This window comes from Centropristis striata, chromosome 23, assembly GCF_030273125.1.
Source record: "Centropristis striata isolate RG_2023a ecotype Rhode Island chromosome 23, C.striata_1.0, whole genome shotgun sequence".
Taxonomy (NCBI): domain Eukaryota; kingdom Metazoa; phylum Chordata; class Actinopteri; order Perciformes; family Serranidae; genus Centropristis; species Centropristis striata.
The window spans coordinates 17,072,070-17,099,224 of record NC_081539.1 but is presented as its reverse complement, the minus strand read 5'-3'; the positions used below and the strand labels follow the sequence as shown (position 1 = coordinate 17,099,224).

The window sequence follows — 27,155 nt, the reverse complement described above, 5'->3', positions numbered from 1 at the left end:
ACAGAACTGTTACAGCAGTCGAGCTGGGAGGAGAAAGCTCAGAGAGGCCGTTTGATTGCTTCTAAACAATCTGTGTGTTTATTGTTGACTACAGGCAGTCATTTGCTGAATGGGTATTCAATGAATGGGTGTGGAGGACAGAGTATGTTTAGGAGTGTGTGTCTGTTTGTTTTTGTTTGTTGCTGAGATTGATACTTAGAAGTGTGTGTGTGTTTGTTTGTGTGTTTGTGTATAGAGGCAGGTGATTGTTATCTTTCCTTTCTGTGTGTGCATGAAATTAAAGGATCAGTTCACAGAAAAAGATGGAAAAACATATTTTCTCGCTCGGTCAAGGAGGTAATTCCCAACCCCCCTCAGAGTGGTGCATCAAGTGTTTTATGGCCTGGGTTTCACCAGGGCTGATCAAACAAACTGACTAACTGTTTCGGAAAAATGAAAAGAAAAAAAAGGGTCCACTATAAAACAGGGGAGGGGCGGGCGGTAATATTCCAAGAATTATTAAGCATTTCCAAGATTAAAGACATAAATTGCAGGAAAATACTCAAAGTCATACATTTACAGGCTGCACTCAAACCTTCACATCATGGAGATCGATTCATTTGTTGATCCGTCTCATTGTGTCCTGCTGTACCATAAATCCTATTTAATGTGCCCAACCAGCGATACTGCTGCATCTGTGTATTATATAGTAGTTCCTGATGCACAAAAGCACCTCATCCAGATGAGTGTGTAGTGTTCTTCTGAATAGGCCCAATGCAACATCTGGATGCTCATCCTCATAATATGATGACTCTGAGCGAAAACCACAAATATTTCTTTATTGCAAAATTTGATTGCATTGTGCAAGTATAATTTGATTGTGTCATCCACTGCGGGCATAATCACTGGAAGTTTTGGTGTGTGATGAGGTTGATCCAACCTTCAAAATGAAATGAATAAAAAATCAGCTTTTTTTCTTGTTAATTTGTGAGTTTTATCTCAAAGAATTTCAGATTTTTTTATTTCATGCAAATGTATGATTTAATAATCTTAGAGTATATTTCAGTTTTTTGTTGCACATTTTTCTCAAATTTTTAACCCATCCCCCTGCTCCATATTTTTTATTTATTTCATTATTATTTATTTTAAACCTACCCATACTCTGTATTTAAGGACAGTTTCCTCATCTATAACCCTCACAGTTTTATTTAACCATGTAGTGTGATTTTATTAATTTTAGAAGTCCATGTCTTGTCTCTTTACCTTCTGCCTCCACTCTATCACAATGGAGGTGAATGGCACTTTTGAGCTGACAACATTTAGAAAATAAAACAACCGCGTCTCTTTACTGAAAATGTTGTATTATAAAAGTGTGTTGTTCACTGTTGGCAGTGATCTCCGTGGAGGCAAAATATTCCATATGAAAACAGCAAAACAAAAAAAGTTGATTTATTGATAAGTTGATCTACAGGAAGTTTATTTGCAATAATTCTAAAAACTAAATAATGATTTACTATTTACTATTATATCTATATCTAACAAACTTTATATATTGGGTTTTAAACTTTTGATTGTACAAATTAGAACATTTGAAGATGTCAGCTTTGGCCCTGAAAAACTGTAATGGGAATTTTTCTGTAATTTCTGTGAACTGAACCTTTCAAACTGTACAGTATTGAATATTCTTGTTATGTGATGTTGATGTGTAAGAAAGATGCTTTTCTTTGACGAGGTTATTATCGGTACCATCTGTGTCCCTGACCGCAATGTTTGGGTTTCAGACAGCCAGCGGCCATTTGTGGAACATCCGGGTACGAGCCCAGATGTGTTGTACATGAAGGAGAAGCAGCCGCTGGTGATCCCCTGCCGGGTCACCCACCCCAACATCACCACCACGCTGGTCAAGGTCAGTGCAGGAAATATGAATGAAAATAGGATGTGTTTTTACTTCATGTTTGGGTTTAAAGATCTGCTCTGTATCATGATCTGTCGCTCTTTCTCTGCCCAAATCACACCACTCAGACTCTCTGCACATTATCACTTCCCAGTGTTTTCCAACAGGGCTCACATATGCACACAATGCACCGTCCCGTTGTTTCCCCCTCTCCAGATCATTCGCCACATTGTTCTTATCTTGGCAGCCATTTCTCCGTGGCGTGTGTGTCCGTTTGTTTGTGTGTGTCTGCGGATATGTGTGAAAGTGTGTGCGGATATGGTTGTGAGTGTTGGTGCTCGAGTGCTGATTGAAGAGGCGAGCAGACACTTGTTAGTGAGTGCAAAGAAGAGCACTTAGAGTGTTTGCTGTCTGTTTTTGTATGAGTTCATGTTGCTGTATGGATGCTATTTACCTTTCAATGAAACAAAACACGTATACGTCTTCTTAAATCTGCAAGAAAAACTTCCAGTCAAAGATGGATCTTCCTTTACTGACTTTTTCCGATGGAGCGGCGCCCACTGCGTCCTGTTGGCACGGTTTCTACCTCTGGAGACAGGACATGGGGTCTGGAGTGCCCCTTTGGCCTCTGGCCAGCACCACTTCCCACACCTCACCCTCCACCTCTTGTAGTAGGAGTCCTGGCTGCCAACTTCCCCTAACTGATGCTTTAAACAGCTGGTTTGTGGAGGAAGCAGAGGCAGCTACTGTTGACCCCGACACATCAAAGTACAGTACAGTCTCTTTAATCACGAACGCTGATCATTAATATGATGGCTTGTGCGTCACTGTAGGAAGCTTATTGTGGTTTAACTACAATACAGTAGTTGTAAAACAGGGGCAAGAGCCTCTGGACAAGGCTGTTTTTATATGTTTAACAGATGATGAAACATAAAGAAAGTATAAAAGTTTATCACAGGGACACTCTCATAAATTGCTTGGGGAACTTGCAAGAGAGAGATTAAACCAAATGGTTAAACTGCTGCAGAGATTTTTACTTTTATTACATTCCAACTGCAGGTAAATGTGCATTCCTGTTAACAGTTTTGCAGACATCTCTTTTATAAGGGTGGTCTGTGGGGAAAATAATTACTTGCAATACCATGAGTTGCCACTTGGAGAAATTTGCCTTGGTGTCGGCATCATATCCAGTTTTATAACACATCTATGCTTCATTCACACACTGTTGTCACAGTGTAATAAAGCAAATTGCTAATGTCAGCACATGCCTTTTTTAAGAATGAGCTAGATGAAAAGGTTAAGGGTTCACCAAAGTTATTACAATTCATCCTGAAAGGAACATGAATGACTTAACTGTCTAAACATCATGGGAACCCATATACAGTAATAACAGTTGAGATATTTCTGTCTTGACCAAAGTAATGGACACGTGTATGGCTAAAAATACAAGAGGAAGGCTGCAACAATGCCTGACATGTACTAGTCTTCCAAAATATGATCTGATCCTCTGCCGAACATCAACACACACATGTTTTTGTCCTGCTTCCATCTCCTCACAAATGCCTGCAACCTCAAAGGTAATTATTCTAAAAATAGCTCTCCTCCTCTTCCTTCATCACCCTCCTCTAACCTTTTGCTGGCTGATCCAACAATCCGCTCGCTGTCACAGCCTCTGGAGTGTTTTTTTCCTGGAGGGATTTTGCACTTTGCCTGGATCTTTAATATGACCCTTCTGAGCAGGAACAATACCCAGGAGGCTCTGTGAAAGTGACCAGGAGGTCCAGAAGGTCCGGGATGACGGGGTCGACCTGGCGTTCCAGTCAAAATGTCTATATCCTGTAGTAACAGGATGCGAGGAGATGGACTGGAGTCACGTTTCTCATATCCTGACTCCTCTGACTCCTTCGCTCCTCCTCCTATTTCTCCTTCTTCACATACTCTTCATGCAGGTTCGGAGGGTGGGGATAAGAGGGGGCAAAGAGGGCACTAAGGGCGCTCAGAGGTGGCGTCAGTGAGTTTGTAGGGAGGAGGTGGAGGTGGGAAGCTTTTCCTTTGCAGAACTGAGAGAAGAGGAGGAGCTCAGTGGCGTCTGAGAAGGTCGCCTCACTCTGGGAGGGGGGATATCAGCAAGTTCACACTGGGGGTGCAGGAGTGGGGGGAAGTGTGTGTGTGTATGATGGTGGTGGTGGGGGAGTCCACCTGTTCCCCTGAGAGTGGGTGGGAGGCTTCCACTGTGTCACAGAAACTCTAGTAAACATTTCCTCGAGGCAGCCTCCAAGAACACAACAAGGTTACAGAGTGTCCAAGTCAAGGTAGCCAAGTATTATAAAACCAACCCTGTGGGAATACAGGCAGCATCATCTGGGGCTTCTTTAAAAAAAATAATTCTATATTTAGCATCTTCTAAAGGTTTTTTATAAGGGACCTGCAACTTTGTAATTGAGTTCAAAACCAACTTTGCCAATTTCCAACCGGCTTAGTGTTATTGCAGAGTGGCCAGTATATGCAGATGAATGGAATTTAGTGCAGAGATTCTGAAGGGAAGTCAAACGCTGTTAAGCTGCATATATCACGCTGCAAAGACACAAAGCTGGTTGAAAATCTGTAGTTCCCCTTCAAGTAAACACTGTCATTCAAGTCCAGGTAACCTAAGTTGCAATAGAGAAAATTAATAATAATTAATTATAGCCGTATTCCATTTAGCTGCTAGCTCCTAGATTTGAGCTTGAGTTAGATTTGAACAGGGTTCACAAGATCCCTTGAAGATCTAATTTGAGAAGTTTGGGGGAAGCTCTAAAATATGGTAATTTTTAGTGCCACTGTTTTTTAGGGGGGGATAAATGTATATTTTCCTGTATATTTAGGTCTCTGAAATAAATAACAGGATATCAGTACAGAACTTGTCAATGTTAATCCGTGCATAAGTATTTCCAATAATTTTGACCTATTTCTGCAGTGGCCATCCATGCAACGGGGTGAACTCAGTGCACGTTGTGCATTGTATGTCGTCTCTCGAATGAACTAAAGTACACGTCTGAACACGTCTTGCTAACGCACCAAAACATATGTTTTGAGACTTGACTTGGATTTTTTCTCTTTGTCTGCAGAACAAATACAAATGACAAAGTTTGTTCTGCACATATAACATTTTTGCACATCCCATGTTCCCATGTTCTTCCTCACTTGCAATATTTTAGTCATTGTGGTGTTCTGCAGCTGTTCGATAATTTCGACACTTGTGCTTAAGATTTCAGTTGCGCCCGGAATGGTTAACGGTTTTGACAGCAGCTGTTGTGAAGGTTGTGATATGTGATGAGTGTTGTCTTCTCCTCCGTCCTCCCACAGTTCCCCAGCGACAGCCTGAGACCAGACCAGAGGAACATAGTTTGGAACAGCAAGCAAGGCTTCACCATCCGAACTCCCACCTTCTATTACATTGGCCTCTTCTACTGCCAGACGACCACTGACGGCATCACACACAAGTCACGTATATACTTTGTACACAGATTAGGTCAGTACTGCAGGGATTCTTTTTAGATACAAAGCCAATAACAGGTGTTGAGTATGTGTGTCTCTGTGGGTCCTATAATGGTTTCTTTCTTGTCACAGTAAGCAACATCCTGGAGGTGTATCTGAACAGCAGTGATCCTGCGCAGGCCCTGAGGGGAGAGATGTTGGTCTTGAACTGCACGGCCACCGCGGAGCTGAACACCAGAGTCAACATCACCTGGGACTACCCTGGAAAGGTCAGACCTGCACTAAAGTCTGTGGAGACAAATGACCTTGGACAGAGACTGAGCAGGAGTTTATACTTCTGTTAACCTTCAGTTTCTACCCAGTCTATGGTTTCTACTCAAGCAGACAGACTAGATAACTCCACTATAATCTCTATAAACAGATATCTGCAGAATCTGTAGGCAACGGGACAAGATTTTGGTATCGAAAGCATTCTGGTTTCAGTTTGTTGCCAGAGTTGTATTGACCTATCATGTTTAAGCGAACTTTGGTTGTTCCCAGGTAAAAAAAAAAGTCTGTGTGGAAGTGCAAAGATGCAGACTTGCATTGGCATAGCTTTTTAATAATAATAAAAAAACAACTCCATCGCACCTGTAGTTGCTAATTGAACTGTAAACAATGTGAACAGAAGAAGAAGAAGTCTTGGCACAGAAATCTTTTTAGTGGTTATGAACTGGCTACACCAGAAACCCAGATATATTGGCCGTAGGACCCAGAAGCTAAATCGTCTTCGGATCGATAGTTGATGGTTTTCGAGATTGCCTTTTCCAAGCAGGTTTTGTTTGTTTGTTTGTCAGCAGGATTACAGAAAAAAACAGTCTGATTTTCACAAAACTTTTTGGAATGGCATAGCATGGGCCAAGGAAGTATATATTACATTTTTAAGTGGCTCAGGATCACAGGGTGGATACACTGACTATTTTTCACTTCTGTTAACATTGTGAGCTAGGGTATTTGACTTAGTACGTAAGTACGTAGTTTGAGCAAATGTAAAAAAAAATCTCCTTGAAAATATACTTTCAAAATGAGCAATTGGAATTATTCTACAAAAAGTGCACAATTTAAAGAAAGAGAGAGCATCAATTACGATCAATTTTCTGGTATTTGCAGAAATCCGACAACATGCTTTACGTTACAATGATGTGATTTCATCTTTAAGGGATTATTAGTTGTGACTATGACTTCATCATTACTAAATAATTCATTAAAGCTTTATAGATTAGTGCAAAAACTTTTCTAAAGACAACTTTTTGGTTTTCTGGTTGTAAAAAAAACTACTTCTACACAGTTTGACTACATGCTGCTAAGCACGTCCAAGTTTGTAACTATTAATATCAAGTGTGGGGTTTTCTTTTTCTTTTTTTACTGATAGTTTAACAGCAGAGACAGACAGGAAATGTGTGGGTAGAGTGAGTGGGTGACCTGCAACAAAGATCACCAAAGTGGAATCAATCCAAGGATTAAATTAAAACAACAATTTAAGTTTGCTGGATGAGGATATACTGCAGCAGAAGGATTTTCCACAACTTGGCTATTTTTTTATGCCATATTTATATAAAGAATTAATAAATCACCAACAGCATTAATTTACAACTTTTTAAACCATTTATAAAATCAGCGTTATTAGAAACAGATGCATATATATTATGTAAAAAAAAAAGTAAAAAACTTGAAAAGCATAAGTATTTGTATGTAAGTGAGTTTTGTCCTCTCAGATATAGTGTATTAGCATAAAAGTCTGCTGCAATGTGAAAACTCAACTTCTTTAAATTTGAATGTCAGGTAAAGAGGTTGAAGGAAGCAGTAGCTCTTTCAAATTTAAATGTAGGAACACACAGGTGAGCCTTCAGTGTTAATTCTGTTGTTCTTCCTCCTTTTCCACCTTCAGATTAACAACACCGGCTCCATTTCCAAGAGGCTCCTGAAACACAGAACACACATGTTGTTCTACAATATTCTGACCATCCCGATGCTCCAGCGTTCAGACCGAGGTCTCTACACATGCCGTGTGACCAGCGGGGAAAAAACAAAACAAAAGAAAGTGACTGTTAACGTGTATGGTGAGTGAATTTCCCTGAAACACCCTCACATTTAGATGATTCAACCACAGACAGATGCACAGATGACTGAATGTGGTTGATACATTTCACAACAATGATGGAACTTCTCCATTCAATCCTACACAAATACGTGCATATTTCCTTAATTTTAGACCGACCGTTTATCCGCCTGAAGCCCAGACATGGATCTGTGATGGAGGCACAGGCAGGACAGAAATCTTACAGAATCTCTCCCAAACTACGAGCGTTCCCTGCCCCTGAAGTCATCTGGTAAGATCTCACCTTGATCCCTGAAATCACACCTGACTTACTTGTTCTTTGCCTCCCTTTCTTAAAGCAACTGCAATGAGTTTTGAACCAGTATCAGTTTAATATTGGTGCCTCTATATGACCTCCAGAAGCAAATGACCATCAGCTAAAAAGTTGGCAAATTGGCAAAACTTAGCAATGCAATTTACGTCACGCAAACAAACAGAGCCTGTTCACATTTTCTAATAGGATAAGAAATAAGATACGACTTTATATATCCCGCAGTGGGGAAATTTACTCTACAAAGCAGCTCAAGATACAGGCACATAGACATATAGATATAAAAACAGAATAAAGAATAAAAATTAAGACGTATGAATACATAATATACATACATTATATACACCTTATATACATCAAATACTTACATGACTGCTATTTGCCGTTTATTATTAATATCTATATTTTTTTGTAAGTTTGTTTGCTTTTTCCTGAGAGTATTTTGTATTTCACAGATATTGCTCATTAGAGAATAATGTTAAATAGGTCGTTGTGTGTAATAAGATGAATATCAAATAGGCAAAGTTTCACAGTGAGTAGTGTGTTAGGCAGGAGGAGAATCTGTAAAGAATTTTATTTTTGGCATTATGTTTTGTGGAAAAAAAGAAAAGGAATAGAATTCAATAGATGCAGGGATTTTGAAACAGATCCCTCATAGACAAGTTTGTAATATGTCTATTTTATTCATGGAGTATATTGTTGGACATTGTTTTACATCAAGATCTTGACATGAAGCGAAGGTGCTTGTGGAAAAACTACCTCTTTTTTCCAAAGGGGTTGCCAAAATCAACACAAATTCAAAGTTCCTTCTAGTTAACTCAATGTCGAAATCTAGTTTGTGCATCTATTTTAATCTCTTGGACACTTTCTCAACACCCTTTTCTTTGAAAGGCCTGGGGAGGATACTCTGTTTTAGCATTGCTCATCAAATGATTGCAATGCTTGGTTCCTTAATTCTGTAATTTTAGACTTCCAGATGATTTTCCACTTAAAAAATGTGCTTTATATTGGCAAATACCCAGTCCCAGAAATTTTGCTCATTTGTCTTTTATTCCATGACAGGTTAAAGGATGGCAAGGTGGCGGCAGAGCAGTGCTCCAGATATCACATGGATGGGAGTTCCCTGGTGATCCGGGATGTAGCAGAGGAGGATGCTGGGAAATACACCGTCCTGGTACGAATCCAGGAACATGGACTCTACCAGAATCTCACGCTCACTCTTGTGGTCAATGGTGAGAAATGAAATCCTTCCACCAGTCACCTTCAGCTCTGTGTGAGACTTCCCTCACTGATTAAACGTCTGTGTCTGTGTGTGCTTCTTGTGTGACAGTGAGTCCTCAGATAGGGGAGAAAGCGGTGTCGTTGCAGGACCCGGGCTCGGTGCCGCGGGGGAGCAGACAAGCTCTTCACTGCACGTCCCACGGAGTCCCTCCTCCTCACATCCAGTGGCTCTGGCACCTCTGCCCCTCCAAAGGCCTGTGAGTAGCCTGTAGTGTGCACATTCAAATCCTACATATAAAATGAGCTTTTGAAGATGCACCAGCTGGAATAAGATAGCTTCACTATTGAAGAGTATAAAAACCTTCAAAAATAGAACTATTTTACCTTAATCAACTAAATATGTAAAAAAAAAAAAAAAAATAATAATAATAATAATATTACAATTTTTTGTTAAATAGTCAGATATATCTTATTAGTAAGTTTGATTATAATTAGTTAGATGATTTAGGGTTGTCACAATATACCAGTATTGATGATAGCTGTGATATAAAAAAAAATTAAATATTGATATTATGTTAATTCTACACATCAAATAATACCATGTAAATAATCCAACTAATTTCATTTTCTATCCATTCTCGCATTTTTTTGCCATTCAGTTGCCAAAAAAAGGCACGATAAACAAAGCTGCAGATGAATGTGTCTGATAAAATTATTATTATTATTTTCAAATTTTCTAAAGATGTTGCGATAATATCATTATCATGAATAATTTTGTATAGAGAAAGTCTTATATTATGACAGCCCTATATCAGTTTCTACTTTTTATAATTTGAACATATTTTGGCTGCAAAGGCTAAAAATAATCAAAATGGCGTAATGTTACAAACACTTACACCACAAAAATGATGTATTGTTTGTTTTATGTGATTGTGTGTGTGTGTGTGTGTGTGTGTGTGTGTGTGTGTGTGTGTGTGTGTGTGTGTGTGTGTGATTTTGAAAAACGAGACATGTTTTGTCTATTTCAGCATGTGTTCAGACAGTGTTTCCTTCTTGTAACCAGAACAGATGCCTTTGGGGGCCTTTCATGTGCGGGAATGTGTGAAAATGTGTGTGTGTTTATTTGTGTGTGTATGCACTCGCATATATAAGTGTGTGTGTTTGTGTGTGTCATGATGTGTTTATGTGTTTGTTTGCTTGTGCTCTTTCCCCTTATGTTTGTTCTCGTACTGTCTGTGTTTCCTTTTTCATATGTTTGTTTAAGTGTATACAAATGTGTAGCCTGAGTCTGTGTGTGTGTGTGTGTGTGTGTGTGTGTGTGTGTGTGTGTGTGCGCGCGCGCTTGGTACATTCACAAACACAGTACACAGTGTATCTCAGACTTGAAAGGGCAGAGAAAAAAAACACACTTCAATAGAGGCCAGTTCCGTGCTCTCAGTCACGATTTGTTGGTTTCCAAATCAAACGCTATGATTTAATGAATTTCCTGTCCAGGACGGAGGGTAAGAGGCCTGTTTATTATTGTGATTGCACACTGCATCCTGTGATGCCTTTTCTTATATCTGACACACACACTATATATAAAGTTCTCATGAGAAATGGCCCAGCCCAGCGATGCAGAGGGACACTCATTTAGTCAACACACACGAGTACTGGAGCAGGCACTTGGCAGAAACATTGATTGAGTTGTTCTTGGAGGTCAGACACTTATTGTGTTGCTTCTGACCAAGTCAGAGAGGTTAAGTATTACCTGAGAGCACCGCAGCAGCCGCCCATACTCTATTCCCCCTCTGAGACACACTGACATCATCGCTGTACTTGACCCTTAACACCGGCACTCTCACATGGCGCCACGCCGAGGTGCCTCCAGTGTGGTTTCATCCGTCCACCTCTGCCAAATGTAAATTACATAATGTACATGAACGTCTCATAAACCAGCTGGTGATGATAAAGTACCTGATATTTATTGTTAGGCTGAGATAGAGTGATGCAAATTCTTCATCCTGCAGAAATGTCAACTTTTAGAATATATATTTAGATTTTCAGGTAAAAAAAATTATTATTGAAATTTTGCTTCTGTTGTACCTCATTATTGTGTTATAGTGTGGACGCACAGTATGTATGAGATGTTATCTTGCTTCATTATGGTGAGAGTCACATGCAATCTGCACATGAGGAAAAACTCAAAACTCAAAAACTCAGTCAGAACACAACTCTGTGATCAGTTTGGTGGATCAGTGCTTAATTATTAGAATAAAAATTGATTCTGAGTTTGTTGCAAGTTGAATTTCAATGTGAAATATATAAATCTGTATAAAATAAGTATTAAAATTACACAGACAATTTGGCATAAAAGAACACAAACATGCAATTTTTTTAACTGCACAGTAGAACATTTTTAAAAAAAGTGGTGGAATGTTATATAATCTACAAATACAATCAGTACAATGTAGTGAAAGTATTAAAAGTAAAGAATATATATATATATATATATATATATATATATTACATATTATATATATATATTTATATTTATATATAAAAATCTATTTTGTTATAATTATATTTATTTTTATTTCTATTGTAAAAAATGTTAATAATTAAAAGGAGAGGCAGCAGATCCTCATATTTAAGAACCTGGAAAATGGCATAAATGATTTTCAAAATAGTTGCCAATAAAAAATGATATTATTTAAGTAATTGTTTTGCTTGTCCATTTTCATAAGTTTTATGTGCAAACATCTTAATTTATAAATTAATACTAGTAACTAAAGTTATACAATAATTAAAGTGAATTAAAAATGTGTAATATTTCTCTTTGAAGTGATGTGGAGCAGAAGTAAAAACTGGCAGGAGATCAAAATATTCTAATAAAGAGCCTCAAATATGTACTTAAGTAAGGACTCAAGGAGTAAATGTACTCATTCCACCACTGAATATTACAATATACAGATTTTATTGAAGTACTGATCCTGCAAAAGAAATATAAATTTTGCACATTCATCTCTCAGCAGATTACATTTGGCCTCTTCACTGGCTGATTTATGGTCCTGTGTGAAGCTCTGTTCTGGTTCTGGTTCTGCATTAAGTGTATTTCTTTAGTTAGTTTTTGGCTGGATCCTCACTCGGCCCTTGTTCTTTGCAGCCCGGCTGCACCACGAGCCTGACGCCGCGCTGGTGGAGGCCCAGGGACAGTGGATCAGGCTGGGCCAGGCTGATGGGGGGCCTCGCGCCTGGGTCCTGGGCCCACTCCTGGGTCTGGCCCTGGGAACCGCAGCGCTCTTATCTGGCCCGGGCAGGAGGCGCACTGGGCTTCCTGTGCGAAAATCAGAGCGCTTTTCCTCTCGTTGTTTGGCTTCCTCTCCGACGCGAGACGCTTCCCAGCAGTGTGATTGTCCCTTCGTCTTCAAACGTGGCACAGTCCGCTTCCTCAAGAGCTTGATCTATTCTTGAGATCCCCCCCCCCCTCCACACACACCCCTCTTCCCCCAACTCTGCTGCCCCCCACACATACCTCTCCAGCCCCTTCCCTTACCAGCTCTCCCCTCCACCCCAAACCAAGCATCAAGAACAGCTCCCCATCGCCTCCCGCCCTGGAGCCCATCCCCTCCACCACCACCTCCACACACTCATCAGGGCTTCTCCACCGCAGCCAGAACCCTCAGTGACACTACCAGTGATCCCATGTGATGATCCTGTGCTCGATAAACTGGTGTGGAAAGTGAGGAAAGTGACTTGGAACACTGCTGAGCAGTGAAGACCAGGAGACACAGGAAACAAGGAGGAAAACAAGCCACGTTATCAAGGATATAAGGACACCTGCTTTACTGATTATTTATTTATTTCCTTCATTTTCCCAATTTAAGTCCTCCCCTCGCACCAGGCCACCCTGTAGTTTTACGCTTTTTACATTTCACAGACATTTTGAGCCAGAAGAAGTGCAATTCCATTCATCCACCAGCCACATTTCTGGAGCTGCTTTGCTTGTTTATTGTGTCCTAGAGTGGTACTATAATGGGTGCATGCACCGTGCCTGTCCCAAGCCCTAATCTGATTCTGACATCCACAAAAGCTGTGAGTTTCTGTTCCGATTATTTAGCCGCTGGTAGAAGGTCAAATGTGCTCACTTTGGATGGGCAAAACAGGAGAGAGGACAAGCTTTGTGTTGTTCACTATGGGATGCCTACAGTTCTCTTTATCACAAAGACTGATGGTCAGCAGACGCCTACCATGTAGGAAGTCTCCACAGACCATAGACTATGACTGCCTTCTGTCACGTTATGTGTCCAGTGTCACCCCATGTCAAAATGTCTTGTTTGTCAAATGATGTCAGTATAACAGCCCTGTTGTCTTTGTATTGAAAGTTAATTAAAATCTAAATGTATGGGTGCCGTAAGTGTTCTAGTAAAGTCCGTTCTACGTGTGTCTGTGTAAAGCAAGTGTGTGAGTGTATGTGCAGGAATGTCTGTGTGTCCTATTCTACGGGTGTCTCCCATTGTGATTTATTCCTTGTATACAGATGTTCTATGAGTAATATATGAATCTAATATTTAATAATTTTATACAACTAACGTACATATGACAATTGACAATATTTGCCAGCTTTGTATGAATCTGTATTGAAGTGTTATACCTGTTGTTTGTGTTTTGCATTAAACTTTGCTTATATTTGTGTATACCGCTCTGCTGGTTATTTTGGGGTTGAGGCAGGATCACACACAGGGACAACGCCAAAAAGTGTATTTTAGGCAAGACAGCAAGATGAGGCAGGAGATGACACCCACTGATACACGACTCATTCATATTTCCAGGCGGCTGCTGCTCACCCTGCTCTCAGGCACACACTGCGTGAATGCGGTTGTGGTGTGACTGTTCGTTTTCTGTTTCTAACCACGTTTATGTCCTCACATCCATCCAACTAATCATATTTGTGTGTGTGTGTGTGTGTGTGTGTGCAACTTTGATTGAGAAAGCTTTTCCTGGGAAGCGTGGGAGTGTTCGCTGGTGTAATCTGTGCCTGTGTGTGTGGGTATGTGTGTGTGTCAGGCCTGTGGTGTCATGCACAGGGTGGGTCATTTGTGCAGTCACACACTTAGATGCCAAGAGGAAGAGCAATCAGGGAGCAGAGAGGAACCAACCTCAGGGAGGAGCTCAGGACAGACAGAAAAGGATACAGACAGAGACAGGGAGTAGAGCGGGGCAGTGACACATCCATAAACAGACAGAGGATCGCTGGACAGAGTGGAAATGACAGTTTACAATGAGGATGATGGTTAATGTCTAAATAATGAAGCTGCATTCTTTTGATTATGAAATATGTCTACCTAATACAGCCAGATAGATAAGTAATACGTATATATGTGTACAGTTAAAAGAACAAAACGACATGAATTGCAACCTGTAGAAAGTAAAAAAGAAATGCTGTATTCAACATTATTCACATCATCATTATCATTAAACTAAGAGGCAGTACAGCTCATTTTATTTCAGTCAAGATACCAAGCTTATCTCAGGTGTTCTTAAAATAATAACATTTTAACATGAAGTCCTGTTTGCCTTCTCACCAAGCACTTTGGAGATATAATGTCCATTTATGTGCAGCTGCAGCTTGGAGACTGTTATCTTACCACCAAGGTTGTAGCACAAAATTCTGCACCCTGTATGTCTGCATTCTCTACGGGATGCATGCACAACTATATATTCTAGTATCTTAATGGGCCCTCCTGTATACACAGTCCCCGATTTCCCCAGTCCTGTGGCCCTGCTTACCATAAAGAGTGGAAATGGAGAAAAAATAAGATATCAAAAACTGCCTACCATTAGAACTTCTGCAGCTCACCAATAAACATTTTATACCACGTCTGCTTAATTTAACAAACCTAAAACATAACTATACATTTTAAATAAGTGGTTATGTGCAGGGCATGCATGGTTTTGCTCACAGTGGTGGAAGAAGTCATTTCTTTTACTTAAGTAAAAGTACTAATGCCACAATTTAGAGGAAACTTTGTCATAAGTAAAAGTTGTGCATTTAACTCTGCAAATCAGCAAAATTGGCTCTTGTTGTTAATTTATGATAATATTATTTCATTATTTTGCTTGATGACTATGAGCTAAGCGACTGGTAGGGTCGTGCTAATTAGTTACCCTCTGATAGAAGTGTCTCTGGCCCCAGGAGCATGCATGCATTCAGCCTTACCATCAAGTATTTCGGTAAATATGAAGGAGTTGTTTTATTCTGAAACAACTCAAAAGTTATAGAGGGAAGACAAATTCTTTTAAACAGCATTTTCAGTCTATCTCAAAATGTACCCCCTCTCTATAATGCACAGTCTCTGTCAGGTATTTGGTGTTGTTAATGCATTTGTATATACATTTTGTATATATTTTAGCAAAAGTAACAGGGGGAGCCTCATACACAGCGAGGGTAACTTCTTTAACACGACACCTCTCACATATTTAGCTTAATTTAAATGTCTTTTTTATATTCTAAATTGTAATCATAAAACATTTAAACATAAAACATTTTGAGTTTTGGAACACTGACTGGACTAAACAAAATGATTAAAGCCAATAGTTTGGGCCTTGAGAAATTATTATGCTATTCTATTTTATTTACTCATTTCAATTACCTATCAAATAAATGAAAAGAAACCATAGATTGATTTTTTTTTTTTTTAATAATTGTTGGTTGCAGCCCTAATTTCAAATTAAAATAAATCAACAATAAATACATTGGAAAATATATATACAAAGTAAATTGATGTGAAACATTAAAAATTAATATTTGAAAAACAAAACAAAAAATCATTTGATAATAAATATTAATATATATATTTGAAGCAACGTAAAAGATGGGCATACTGAATTATTTTATTTAAAAACGGACTAAAACATTTTTTTAATGCCTGTTCATAAGATTCAACCAACAAAGGCATTACTTCACTGGCAGTTTGCTTCTTGCTCATTAAAATTCTTGCTCATTAAAATTCCTCACTTGCTACATTTTCATGACATCTATCATCAAAAGTTCAGCATTGCGTATATTGAACTGGAGATGAAATAATTACCCTTCTAACATCTGAAACTAATTGATGAAGCATTGATGTGATTAAGGCCCCTCCCCAGCTCCTGTGACTTCAGAGTTTGTCACCATAAGGTGATGTGCCTAAATAAACCACAAAGCAGTCTGCATGAGCTCCAGTTCCCACAGCTCCTCTAGTGTGTAATCTATGGATTTAGACTTGTGAGAGGGACAGAAACTCTTGTCCTGGAAATGTGAGATGATTTGTTAAGAATGGAAGGAAGTTGATCCACAGGATTACAATACCACCTCTGCATCCTCCATGGATGAACAATCCAGCATTACATAGCCCTCCAAAGATCCACTATTGTCAGCCTGCAGGACAGGGCAAGAGGATGTGATGCTTTTGATAAAAATGGTTTGATGATGATGATGTGAATGAGGGCGAAGATAACATCAAGCAGCGATGATCAAGGCGTTTCCCTGATGTTCTGGTCTTCCTCCTGCCGAGCACAGCTGAGAAAAACACACACCCACACCTGGAGGCAGAATGAAATGACTTGTGTCAACACAGCTGAGTCTCTGTCCCTACATTCCTCCTCCTCCTCTTCCTTCTTTAAGGTGTGTGTGTCCAACGTCCTCCTCACTATGGAGTCCTGTGACAGAGAGAGTCCCCGCCACGTCCACAAGCAACCACATCCTGAGTATTACGCACAGACAGGAAGTGCTCCAGGGGAAGCAAAAGGTTGGTGAAGGACTGAAACACATACTGTGAGTGACAGAAAAGTGTCAGTGTGTTAGTAACAGCAGGATTTTTAGTTAGTGTTGAAAAGGAACAACATATTTTGTTCTGTAAAACAATTTTAATGGAAGTTAACAAATCTGTTGATAAAGATTGACCCAAAAATACCCATGAATTAGATTATATGATACAATGTTCATATTAAAAGACATCTGGAAATATATTTCAACAGATGCAAAACTTCCTCAGTATGTGCTATTTTGGCCGAGAAAGTTGAGTTCTCCTGCACAATAATTTCCTCAATCTCCTCCTGGAGCCGTGCCAGCAATGCCTACATATACCAGAATGCATTGCACCCATCCAAAAGACAGTATAGCTTAGAGTCATGAGTGATACTGTGATGCTTCATTTCCCAAACCAGTGTGAGCCATGAAAGCAACCACTCTTTATTATTTTCCACAATGATTAACAATAAAAGTCCAACTTAAATTCACTCAGAATTTCACTAATGCCCTTTTTCAACCAGAGCCAGTTCCCTTCCGGTTCCTAGCCATTGCCAAATTGCGAACAATTCTTTGATTTTCCACCGCCAAAGAACCGGCTCCCGGTCAGGAAAACTGGTTCCACAGCGGCACCAACTCTTTGCTGGTCTTGAACTGCGAACTGCTACGTCAGGGGCTGGGGGCGGGGCTATCTGACCAACAAGAACAACCTTGGTGCCATTGAGAGAGACAGACTAAAACGCGTATAATTCATTTATTTGATTTATTTGACATTAACAGTGACGTAATGACGTGGCTCTAGAGCCTGTGGAAATGCAAACTGGTTCACAGCTGGTTCGCAAGTTGAACCAACCGGCCAGGAACCGGCTCTGGTCAAAAAAGGGTATAAGACGCAATTCAACAAAATGGATTTCAATGTTCATCATCTTCCCTCTTGGCCCTGCTTGTCTTGTTGTCTACTCCAGTTTCTCTTTCCAGATCCTGAAGACGTTTCTCCAGCACACCTCTGTTTAAGAAGGAGTAAAACTTTCATGCATAGTAATGCACACAAAGAGATTCTTTTGTTTCTGTACTGGATGTCACTCTGCAATTTGCTTACTTTATTGTTCATTTAGTGTCCTGTATGCAGTACATACTGACTGAGTACATAGCAGACAATATTCTAGTATGAGATTCTGAACACAGCCATAGTTTGCAATTCAAGTACACTCAGCTTTCTTAGTCAATGTGGCACGCTCTTAGGAATTTATTGCTTTAATCAACTACATTTCCTATCAACACTGATTGGACATCCACATAAAAGAGGAGGCGATTTCCCTTTTAATACATATTGCCAGCTTGCATGTTGAGCTGCCCACTGGGTTGAAAGTGGGCAGGAGGTCTGGCTCAGAGACCCCTATTGTTTGCTCAGTCGGCCTCTGGAAATTATGATTGCTGCCAGCAGTGGCAGAGGTAATAAACCGGAACCTTAAATGTGTGCATAACTGTGTGTGTGCGCCTGTTTTTCATAGTGCTAAGTGCAGAGTTTTTTCATGCGGATGTTTGTGCTTTCCATAGACAGTGGGGGTCCTGACTGTGGCAGAGGCCTTTGTGTCTGGAGTGTATCGCTGCGTTGCCTCCAACTCTGCAGGCACAGATCAGCTAGACGTGCACTTCTACGTCACAGGTGAGGAAACATCTCCTCAGATATCATGGCCATTATTTTTCCTTTCCCAGAAGCGAAGATAAGAGATTACAGTAAATATCCAATTTTCCTTAAATTTCCCTAAATACAACACTCCTCCCTTTTACTCCCTGAATCTTCTTAATTACCTAGTTTCTGTCTTATGTTATCTGCTTGCTTTTCCTACTTGACTCCCTCCTCATTTCATAATGAAAGCAGAACTACATCAGCTGATAAATATTATGCTTTGTCACTTCTGGATTGGTGTTTCGTTTATTAAATATTTTATCCAAATTATTATGAGAAATAATAATAGAATCAAATCAAATTTTTATTAAATGTTCTCAATGATATTTTCTGTAAAGAACATATATCTGAATGCATTTTTATGTCAAATTGATGTTATGCAATCAGGCATAAAACCCCAGTGACTCTGCAGTACTGAGAGAAAAAGGAACTGAGAGGTTTGTTTAATATGACGTCAATTACTATAACATTTATCTTGTGATTTACTGTCATGTCTGCATCACACACTCCTACACACATTCATGCATAGATAACACAACCACTTCACTAATGAGTCCATACAGTAGATGGAAGTTATTCAGTCTCTATAATGTGTCAGTAATGTGAGGAAAAAGCTGAGAGAAGACAGGTTGAGGAGCAGGAGGGGAGGGTGAGAACAGAAGGCAAGCAGGTATCAAATAAAGAGTTCTCAGGTTGCAGAAGAATACTGTACATGGAGTGGACTGTACACAGCTGTGTTGAGGTCATTTCAACATTAATGAGGCAGGGGATGAGGCACTGTCAGAAATGTGCAAAAGTGTTGCAACAGCGATGGGACAGCAGCTGCTCCAGTACTGTCCACCAATATATCAAGATTCAAAGCTGCTATTTTTCATTTTATATTGAGGAAATGTGACTTTTAACATCTAAAAATCTGAAGAGAATTAAGACAAATTAGTATTAAAATTAAATTATTATTTAGTGTTATCTGATAATGATTTTGTACTAGACTAGTTTACACATCAACAACTCATAAAAAGTGGACATAGTCCCAGTGGTTTGTGGACCATTTTGAAGTCTCTGGTTTGGCATTTTTGACATTGCCGTCTTGGCTTTTTGGAGTGAAGATAGAGCTTAGGAGGATGCACAGGTTACCAGCCCTGCAGGGCCAGCTACTGTTAGATACTGCAATATTCATTTATTATCCTTAACCGCTTATCCACACTCGGGTCGCAGGGGGCTGGAGCCGATCCCAGCTGATCACCAGAATATCACAGGGCTGACACATAGAGACAGACAATCACTCTCTCATTCACACCTACGGGCAATTTAGAGTCACCAATAAAAACCTAAGTGCATGTTTTTGGACTGTGGGAGGAACCCGGAGTACCTGGTGAGAACCCACGCTGACAGGAGGAGAACATGCAAACTCCACACAGAAGAGCCGCAGGCCGTAGTCGAACCACTACACCACTGTGTAGCCCCCGATACTGCAATATGTGCTTAGTAATTTACATTCATTATTCAAGTTAAAAGTCACATTAATTTGGATACTAGTTCTTTCTAGTTAAAAAATAGGCTTAAAACATAATGTACTTGCCAGAAAATAATTAACATCTGACTCCTTAGAGTATCTTTTAGTTCAACAGAAAGTTGGGCATTTTTAGGCGACCAAATTGTTGCAATGACCTTTCATCAACTGTAAATGCACGATTATAGGGTCTAAGATCTAAGGTGAAAACATTTTGACAATTGGACAACACTCACAAACAAGTTCACGGTTATTTAAATGTACACAGTGCCACAGATCTGCTTTGCTATGCCTCTGTGGTAAAAGCATATCCTGCTTTATCGTCTTTTTTTTTTTTTTTTACTATAAATGAGATCATAATTTACAAAATGAACATCATGCTGTATTGAAGAAGACTTGAAACTAGTGATTGAACTAAAACTGGATTTCGTTTGGAACCAGTGGGGTTGCCCCCTGCTGGCTGTTAGAAAGAATACAGGTTTAGGTACTTCCTTTTTTTAATGGCTTCACTTTTCAGACCTGGAGGTTGCCCCTTTGTGTCACGAAGTAACACATGTTAATGTCCTTGGCACGATAAATAATCCTACGTGCATCGGGTACATACTGCAGTTTGTGCGTGATGTAAGCTTAGACTGTTACTAGGCGTACAGGTAAAGGTTTTTAAGTGTGCATGAGTGTGTGTCTGCACATAACGCTGTGCTGAGCTGTTGTGTGTGTGAGCAAGAGCGAAACAGGAACCTGGTGCTCTTATCGTTCCACTTCCCCGTGCAGCGCACTTCCTTGGACTGGCAGGTCCGCTTTATTTCGGGAGGCCTTGGGGTGTTCGGGAAAGATAAACACTATCTGCCATCAGGAAACTCTCGAGCCGTTTCCACGGGAAGTTTCAAATAGCTTAAGTAAATAAAAGGCCTTTTCACTGTATTCCACTAGCTGCTTTTACCCACAATAGCCATTCAACATTGTCGCTACAGAAATGGGGGATCAGTTGAATCAGCTCTCCTGGTTTCAAGCACCAGACAGGATCTACACACACTTGTCGGGAAACTGAGAGGGCTTATTCATCAAACAGGAGATCAGTGAAGGTTTATATATTGTTCATGTTCCCTCTCCCTCACCTCCTCTTCCACATCTCTCCTCCTCTGCTTCCCTCAGACGTCCCAGGAGGCTTCAGTGTGAACCAGAGGGAGGAGCCTCGAGAGGGCGGAGACCTCCATCTCACCTGTGTGGCCAATAAGTACCTGTACACAGCGTTGTCATGGCAGCGGGGGAATGATACAGATGACGTCCAATCCCGCAGCCTGGCCCTGAGCAGCCAGCGGCTCACGTCCGGGGAGTTCTCCAACTCTCTGGTCCTGTTGCTAAGCAACCTAACAGCTGGAGACTCTGGGGCCTACAGATGCTCCGCCCGCCACCTGGTCACCGGACAGGAGACACACCTGGACACACAGGTGGAGGTCACAAGTGAGTAGGCACAACTTTATGATCCTCTTCATCTTCCTCCTCACCATCTATGAGCCTTTAGTCAAAACTGTTCAGTTTTAGGGACATTAACTTTAAAAGAAATGAATACTTTTAATTTTTTAAACAGTAAGAGATCAAATAATCATCTCTTATTACATTTAGCTTGCTGTCTGCACACAATTTTTGCCTGTTTCAGAGCTTTTTTTTTTTTTTTTAAGATTTACAATAAATAAATAATAAAGATTTCTTAATGTAGCACTTTCCAAAACAAAAGTTACAACAACAAAAAAGCATTTGGCAACAAAATAGGAAAGTAGTAGTAATAGTAATAAGGGTCATAATAACTTTAATATTATTTTATTAAAGTTAGTTAATGTATTTAACCATTACTAATTCATTTTGAAATTTAAAGACAACAGAATTACAAATTAAGTATTTCCTTTTCTTTTTAAAAAAAAAAAGAAATAAATAAAAATAGTTATTAATTAATATTTGTGGTGTGAATTCCTCAGAATTCCTCCATCTTAATTTCATAAGTCCAATTTTTGCTATTTTCTTAAACTGACTTTACAGTACATATGTTGATTTTTAAAGTCTTTCTGACTTTAAGTAGTTTACTTCATGCTACAAACTCAGTGCTGTTTTCTTTGCTTCCATACAAATCATACTTTGCAACAATTAGCAACCAACCTCAACGGCTGAATTAGAGAGAGAGATGATTAGAGCTGAACAAGGGTCCTTGAGCATACCATTAATATGTTTTATCTCAGGGTCCAAAGTGAGTGGTTACGGCCTGGATTTGGTGGCTGAAAATTATTCTTGTAATTCCTTATTATGAAAAGGCACAATGAATAGGATTTGTCTGTCGCAGTTTGTAATCACAACATTCAGAGTTGGCCCCTCCTCCCCGGTGAGTTTAACAATCTTCGTTCTGGCTAGCTAATGGGTATGATGTTCATGTCCAGACTCAACTCAACTCTCAACTTTATTTGTAAAGCACTTTAAAAACAACCACGGCCGCAACAAAGTGGTGTACATTAAAAAAAAAAAAGACTGGAGAATTTAATGGTTTCAAGAGTTTCCACAGCAAAACTGATTACAGTGGCAGAACAGAGCCCCGGGAGAGGAGCTGGATGCTGAGAAAGGTCCAGAAACATCCAGAACACAGAAACTAGAAAATAGAGGCAGAGGACAGAGTCTCTGCAGATACACACACACCGCCACACACTTGTAGAGGGTCATAAATGATGAATGAGATGATTGCCTTTCATAACTACATTTCAGGATTTCAGTTGCTCCCCCTCACTATTTAAAGCTCACAACCTCCATGTTGTCTGTGCACATATGTTACACATACATACAAACAAACAAACAAACACCCACACTCTCTCACAGAGTTTAGCTGCTTGGGAATTGGGTCCCCTCAGCTTCCTGGGGCCCCACCCTGCCTTTGCTCTTGCGCTCCAGCTCAGCACCTCTTTCACGTGGGAATGAGCTCTTGTCTGGAGGAAGAGCACACAATGGCACTTCCCACAATGCCACATTTACAGGCCCCCACACAGGGCCGGAGGAACAATCAGCCAATCAGACACTGTCAGGCCCCAGCCCCCGTGGACAATCATCAATTGTTGTCCAGGAGGAAGATAGGGGAAACAACAATCAGTCGCCTTGGTTAAGTGACTTTTTTCATGTCTTTTACTGCTGTTCTCTATACAATCAGGGCTCAACACGTCAACTTCCTCCCCCGGGACCCCGACAAGGGAATTACTAGAGAGAGGGTGATCAGAAAGAGAAGAGTTGGGAAGCCAAAAAGTCAGAAAGAAGAAGGAGAATGTAGGAAAAAATTAAAAGACAGGGTGTAAGAGACCTAGGGAGCTATCTATTCTAATTATAGTGTGCAAGTATTGTAGTGTAATTATAGTGCAAGAGAAGGAAACTAAAAAAACTGCTCATTGTGTGCACTCATGGGCCAATAACATGATGAAATACTACATTGTTGTTGCTTGTTAGAAATGGGTTTGTACTGCGGGGTATTTCAGGGTGAGTAAGGGGCCCAAGAGAGCCCAAACGTCAGCTGACTCACAGGTTGAAGCCAAGGCCACTCTTGTGGAAAAATATGTCACTACCAGCACATGATTATTGTCCGAAAGTGGCACTGGTCCAGAAAACAGTGGGAGAAAATAGCGCTGCTTTCACTTCATCACAATTCTATTTCAGTCTATAAATAACTGCAGGTTTATGGTATCAAACACAATTATTATGCAGAGTTATATTACTGTACTTTAGTGGGTAAGTTACATTTTAGTTTGCCAAAATGGAAGTAGTTTTAACAACTTTATATAATGTTTTGTAGTTAGATAACATGCATATTGTTTTTTAAGATGATTAGATATTTTTATGAAATTAATTTTTTATCTAAAAAGTAGCTGTCGGATAAATGTAATGGAGTAAAAAATATATAATTTTTCCTCTCATAGGTAGTGGATTTGGAGTATAAAGTTTCTTAAAATAGAAATACTTTTACTTTCATTTTTAATTGTGAAAAATGCATTGATAAAAACGGAAGTCACATTATCAAAACTAAGTATACATGGACCAAACTGTTTTTCATCACTTTCACACAAAATGCATTCAATGACCAAATTTTCCAATTTTCCATTTTCTAAATGTTTTAATTTTTCCATAAGTAGATAGTTGGCCTTCATACTTCACCACCTGGAAAACACTGCAGAACTGTTAAAAACACATTAAAACAAACAAGCAAACAAGATTGCAATTTTTGCAGCTGAAAGCTGAAAGCCAACCCTGTTACCAAACAGGCTTAAAAATTGTCAAAATCATGCTTAATATACTTTAATACAATCAATAAAGTGAAAAGGTGTTATTCTTATTCTGTAATTAAATATAATAATTTCTGTGAAAATATGCCTTAAATTTCAAATATAAAAGTTCATCACATATGTTTTGCTACCTGTTGTTAGTGTGTTGAACATTAAAACACAGCTAAAGTTGCACAAGCACCCTTCGTTGCACATATTCATGAATGTTTTTGTTTCTGCTTTCAGTTCTGGAGCCTCCGGTGTTGCTTGATAATCTGACAGATTGTACTGTGAACGTCAGCAGCTCAGTGATCCTCAGCTGTCCCTCTGCAGGAGTCCCACATCCCACCATCACGTGGTACAAGGATGAGCGTGCACTGTCTCAGGGATCAGGTAAAAAAATATATACAAAGAAAATATATAGGTGCATCTCAATACACTAGAATATGATGGAAAAGTCAATTTCCAGTAGTTCGAGTCAAATAGCCCCAAATAGCCCCAAGTATTGAGCCATATAGATGGACATACTTTTCAGAGGCCAACCTTTCCATATTAACGACTTTTTAAATTTGGTCTTTTATAATATTACTTTTTTTTTGAGACACTGAATTTTAGGTCTTCATTAAATGTAAGCCATAATCATTATAATTAGAAGAAATTAAATAAATTAAGACATGACATGTCTTGTTCTGTGTGTAATGGATCTATATAATGTGTTATTTCAACTTTTTGAATTGAATTACAGACACAAATAAACTTCTCTATGATATTATTATATATGGTACTAATTTATTGAGATGCACCTGTATATGTAACATTAATTTGCCAACTTCAGCTGCATTTAGGTGTCTAAGAGTTTGTGCCAACTTCTGCAGGTATTGTGATATCACCAGAAGACGGGACCCTCCATATTGATCGCATCACAGTGGAGGACCAGGGCATGTATACCTGCCAGGCCACCAATGAGAGGGGATCTGCAGAGAGCTCTGCCTATATATGGGTCACCGGTAAGTATTTATTGTATATTTCAAACATCTCTGTCTTTGATTGGCTGTGTTTACTTCTGCTCAAAGATAGGGCTCTTCCATATATGGTTATGTCTGACTGTCCATTGTTCCCGGTTCTGTAAATAGATGTATAGTCTGGATGTACAGACATAAAGTACAGAATATCACACTGTTTTTATGGATGTAGTATTTATACACAGAGGTATGGTGTGTCAATTCTATAAACGGGAGATTATATGTCTGTTTATCAATTCCTGAGTAAACATTCATCAAAGAAAATAATCCAAATGTGGGACGCTCTCAGCCTTTTGTTCAGCTAACACACACACACTGAGTGAGGCAGACGTCCGGTGGTGGTAGGATAGGCAGGCCCCGTGTGGTTTCTGAGCATCGTCCCCTGGCAGAAGTGGTCGACGCACTTCCCTGTGAGGGTCTGCAGAGAGGAGTGGCTCTGTGTGTTGTTGTGTTCTGATCAGTCAGGAAGGAAGCTGTCTCCCGTTTTTATTTCCTCCAGAAGGGCCCGGCCCGCATCTCAGGGAGGCTCCGCACCACACTGAGCTGAGCGCTTCTACTAATAAACTAATAAAATAATAAGTTGGGATTTAATGAGCTGGATGGATGAGAGTGTTTCTGATTTTCCAGTGACAACACAGTGCCCCCATTTGGAAGGGCAGAGAAAATCAAGCACCCAAGTTACCTGATGGGTTATACTATAATAACCATCATTAATAAATGGTAACGTGATGATTTTCATTCTAATTACAGAAAATCTGTATTTTCACTTTTGACATTTTTAAAAGTTAATTTAACTTAAGTAAGTAGTTATTTTAAAACAATGAAATTATAAATAATCACAATCAATTTACTGGTTCTTAGTAATAATATAAGTTATGTACAAGTTAATTTAGCAGCTTGTGTTGCTCACATTATAACATCTAACATACTACTATAAGTATTTTTTATGATTATAATGATGATTTTACTATTATATTTGTGAACTCATTGAAAACATTGAATGCTATAATATAGTAAAAGTATAAAGTTGCAGCTGATGATTATATCTGTTAAATGGATAATTTATAATTTATAAAGCATCTATACGCATTTTTAGATGATACTATCAGTATTATCAGTGCAAAAATAATTACTATTTTATAGATGACCATTAAAAGATTTAATGGGGAAAAATAATGTCACTGATCCAAGTAATTAGAAGAATTTGTTGCAGCTCTGTCATAGCCATCCAAACAATTAATAACCTTTAACAAAAGTGTAACAAATATATGTTCATAACAGTTTTACAAACTATTTAAGGTTGAAAAATCATTCAGTAATTTTTATCAAATACTGAAAAAAGTATATAAACTGTTAAAGGTTGTGCAACAATAAACTGGTAGAATAACAAATTCTAGCAACATTAACACATTAATGACTATACCCCCCCTTGTTTGTTAACAGTAAACTAACTATTAGCTAAAGATGAATTAACTATCAACTTACCACTCGTAATGATTATTATCATGAAGTGTTACCAAAGTATCTATGATCTATCTGCAATTTCTGTCTCTTATTAACTCAATTTTAAAATGAACTAAAAATGAAGAGAAGTTGTTTTTTTAAGCTTGATATAGGTAACACTATTTTAAGTCAAGCACTGTTTGTGCATAATAAGTAAATGTAATCCAGTGCGATTATGTTACACTTTATTGCACTATAGCTGATAAAGCACTGACGTGTATTTGTGGTATGTGTGTGTGTGTGTGTGTGTGTGTTACTAGGCGCCTCAGAAGCATCATTTCTGGAGATTCCCACACTCACCTGTACCTGTGTGGTGGCCACTCTCTTCTGGCTTTTACTGACGCTCATCATACGCAAACTGAAACAGGTCAGAGGAAACAAAAAATAAAAGTATTCAGGCACA

The 27,155-nt window shown here is 39.2% G+C and overlaps 1 protein-coding gene across 2 annotated transcripts in view; it reads left to right on the top strand.

The window, feature by feature from the left end:
- The window catches only part of flt1 (fms related receptor tyrosine kinase 1), a 45,531-nt gene that overhangs the window by 5,431 nt on the left and 12,945 nt on the right, over positions 1–27,155 (top strand). Inside the window, exons 4-16 of one of the 2 annotated variants that reach the window (XM_059326518.1) lie at positions 1,761–1,885; positions 5,219–5,384; positions 5,483–5,619; positions 7,278–7,449; positions 7,602–7,719; positions 8,821–8,990; positions 9,089–9,236; positions 16,625–16,748; positions 18,305–18,413; positions 21,100–21,408; positions 24,474–24,620; positions 25,103–25,234; positions 27,013–27,119. In XM_059326518.1, coding sequence (XP_059182501.1) covers positions 1,761–1,885; positions 5,219–5,384; positions 5,483–5,619; positions 7,278–7,449; positions 7,602–7,719; positions 8,821–8,990; positions 9,089–9,236; positions 16,625–16,748; positions 18,305–18,413; positions 21,100–21,408; positions 24,474–24,620; positions 25,103–25,234; positions 27,013–27,119 — 1,964 coding nt within the window. Of the gene's footprint in view, positions 1–1,760; positions 1,886–5,218; positions 5,385–5,482; positions 5,620–7,277; positions 7,450–7,601; positions 7,720–8,820; positions 8,991–9,088; positions 9,237–12,124; positions 13,648–16,624; positions 16,749–18,304; positions 18,414–21,099; positions 21,409–24,473; positions 24,621–25,102; positions 25,235–27,012; positions 27,120–27,155 lie in introns of those variants that run through there. The other variant, XM_059326519.1, reaches the window with a different exon arrangement.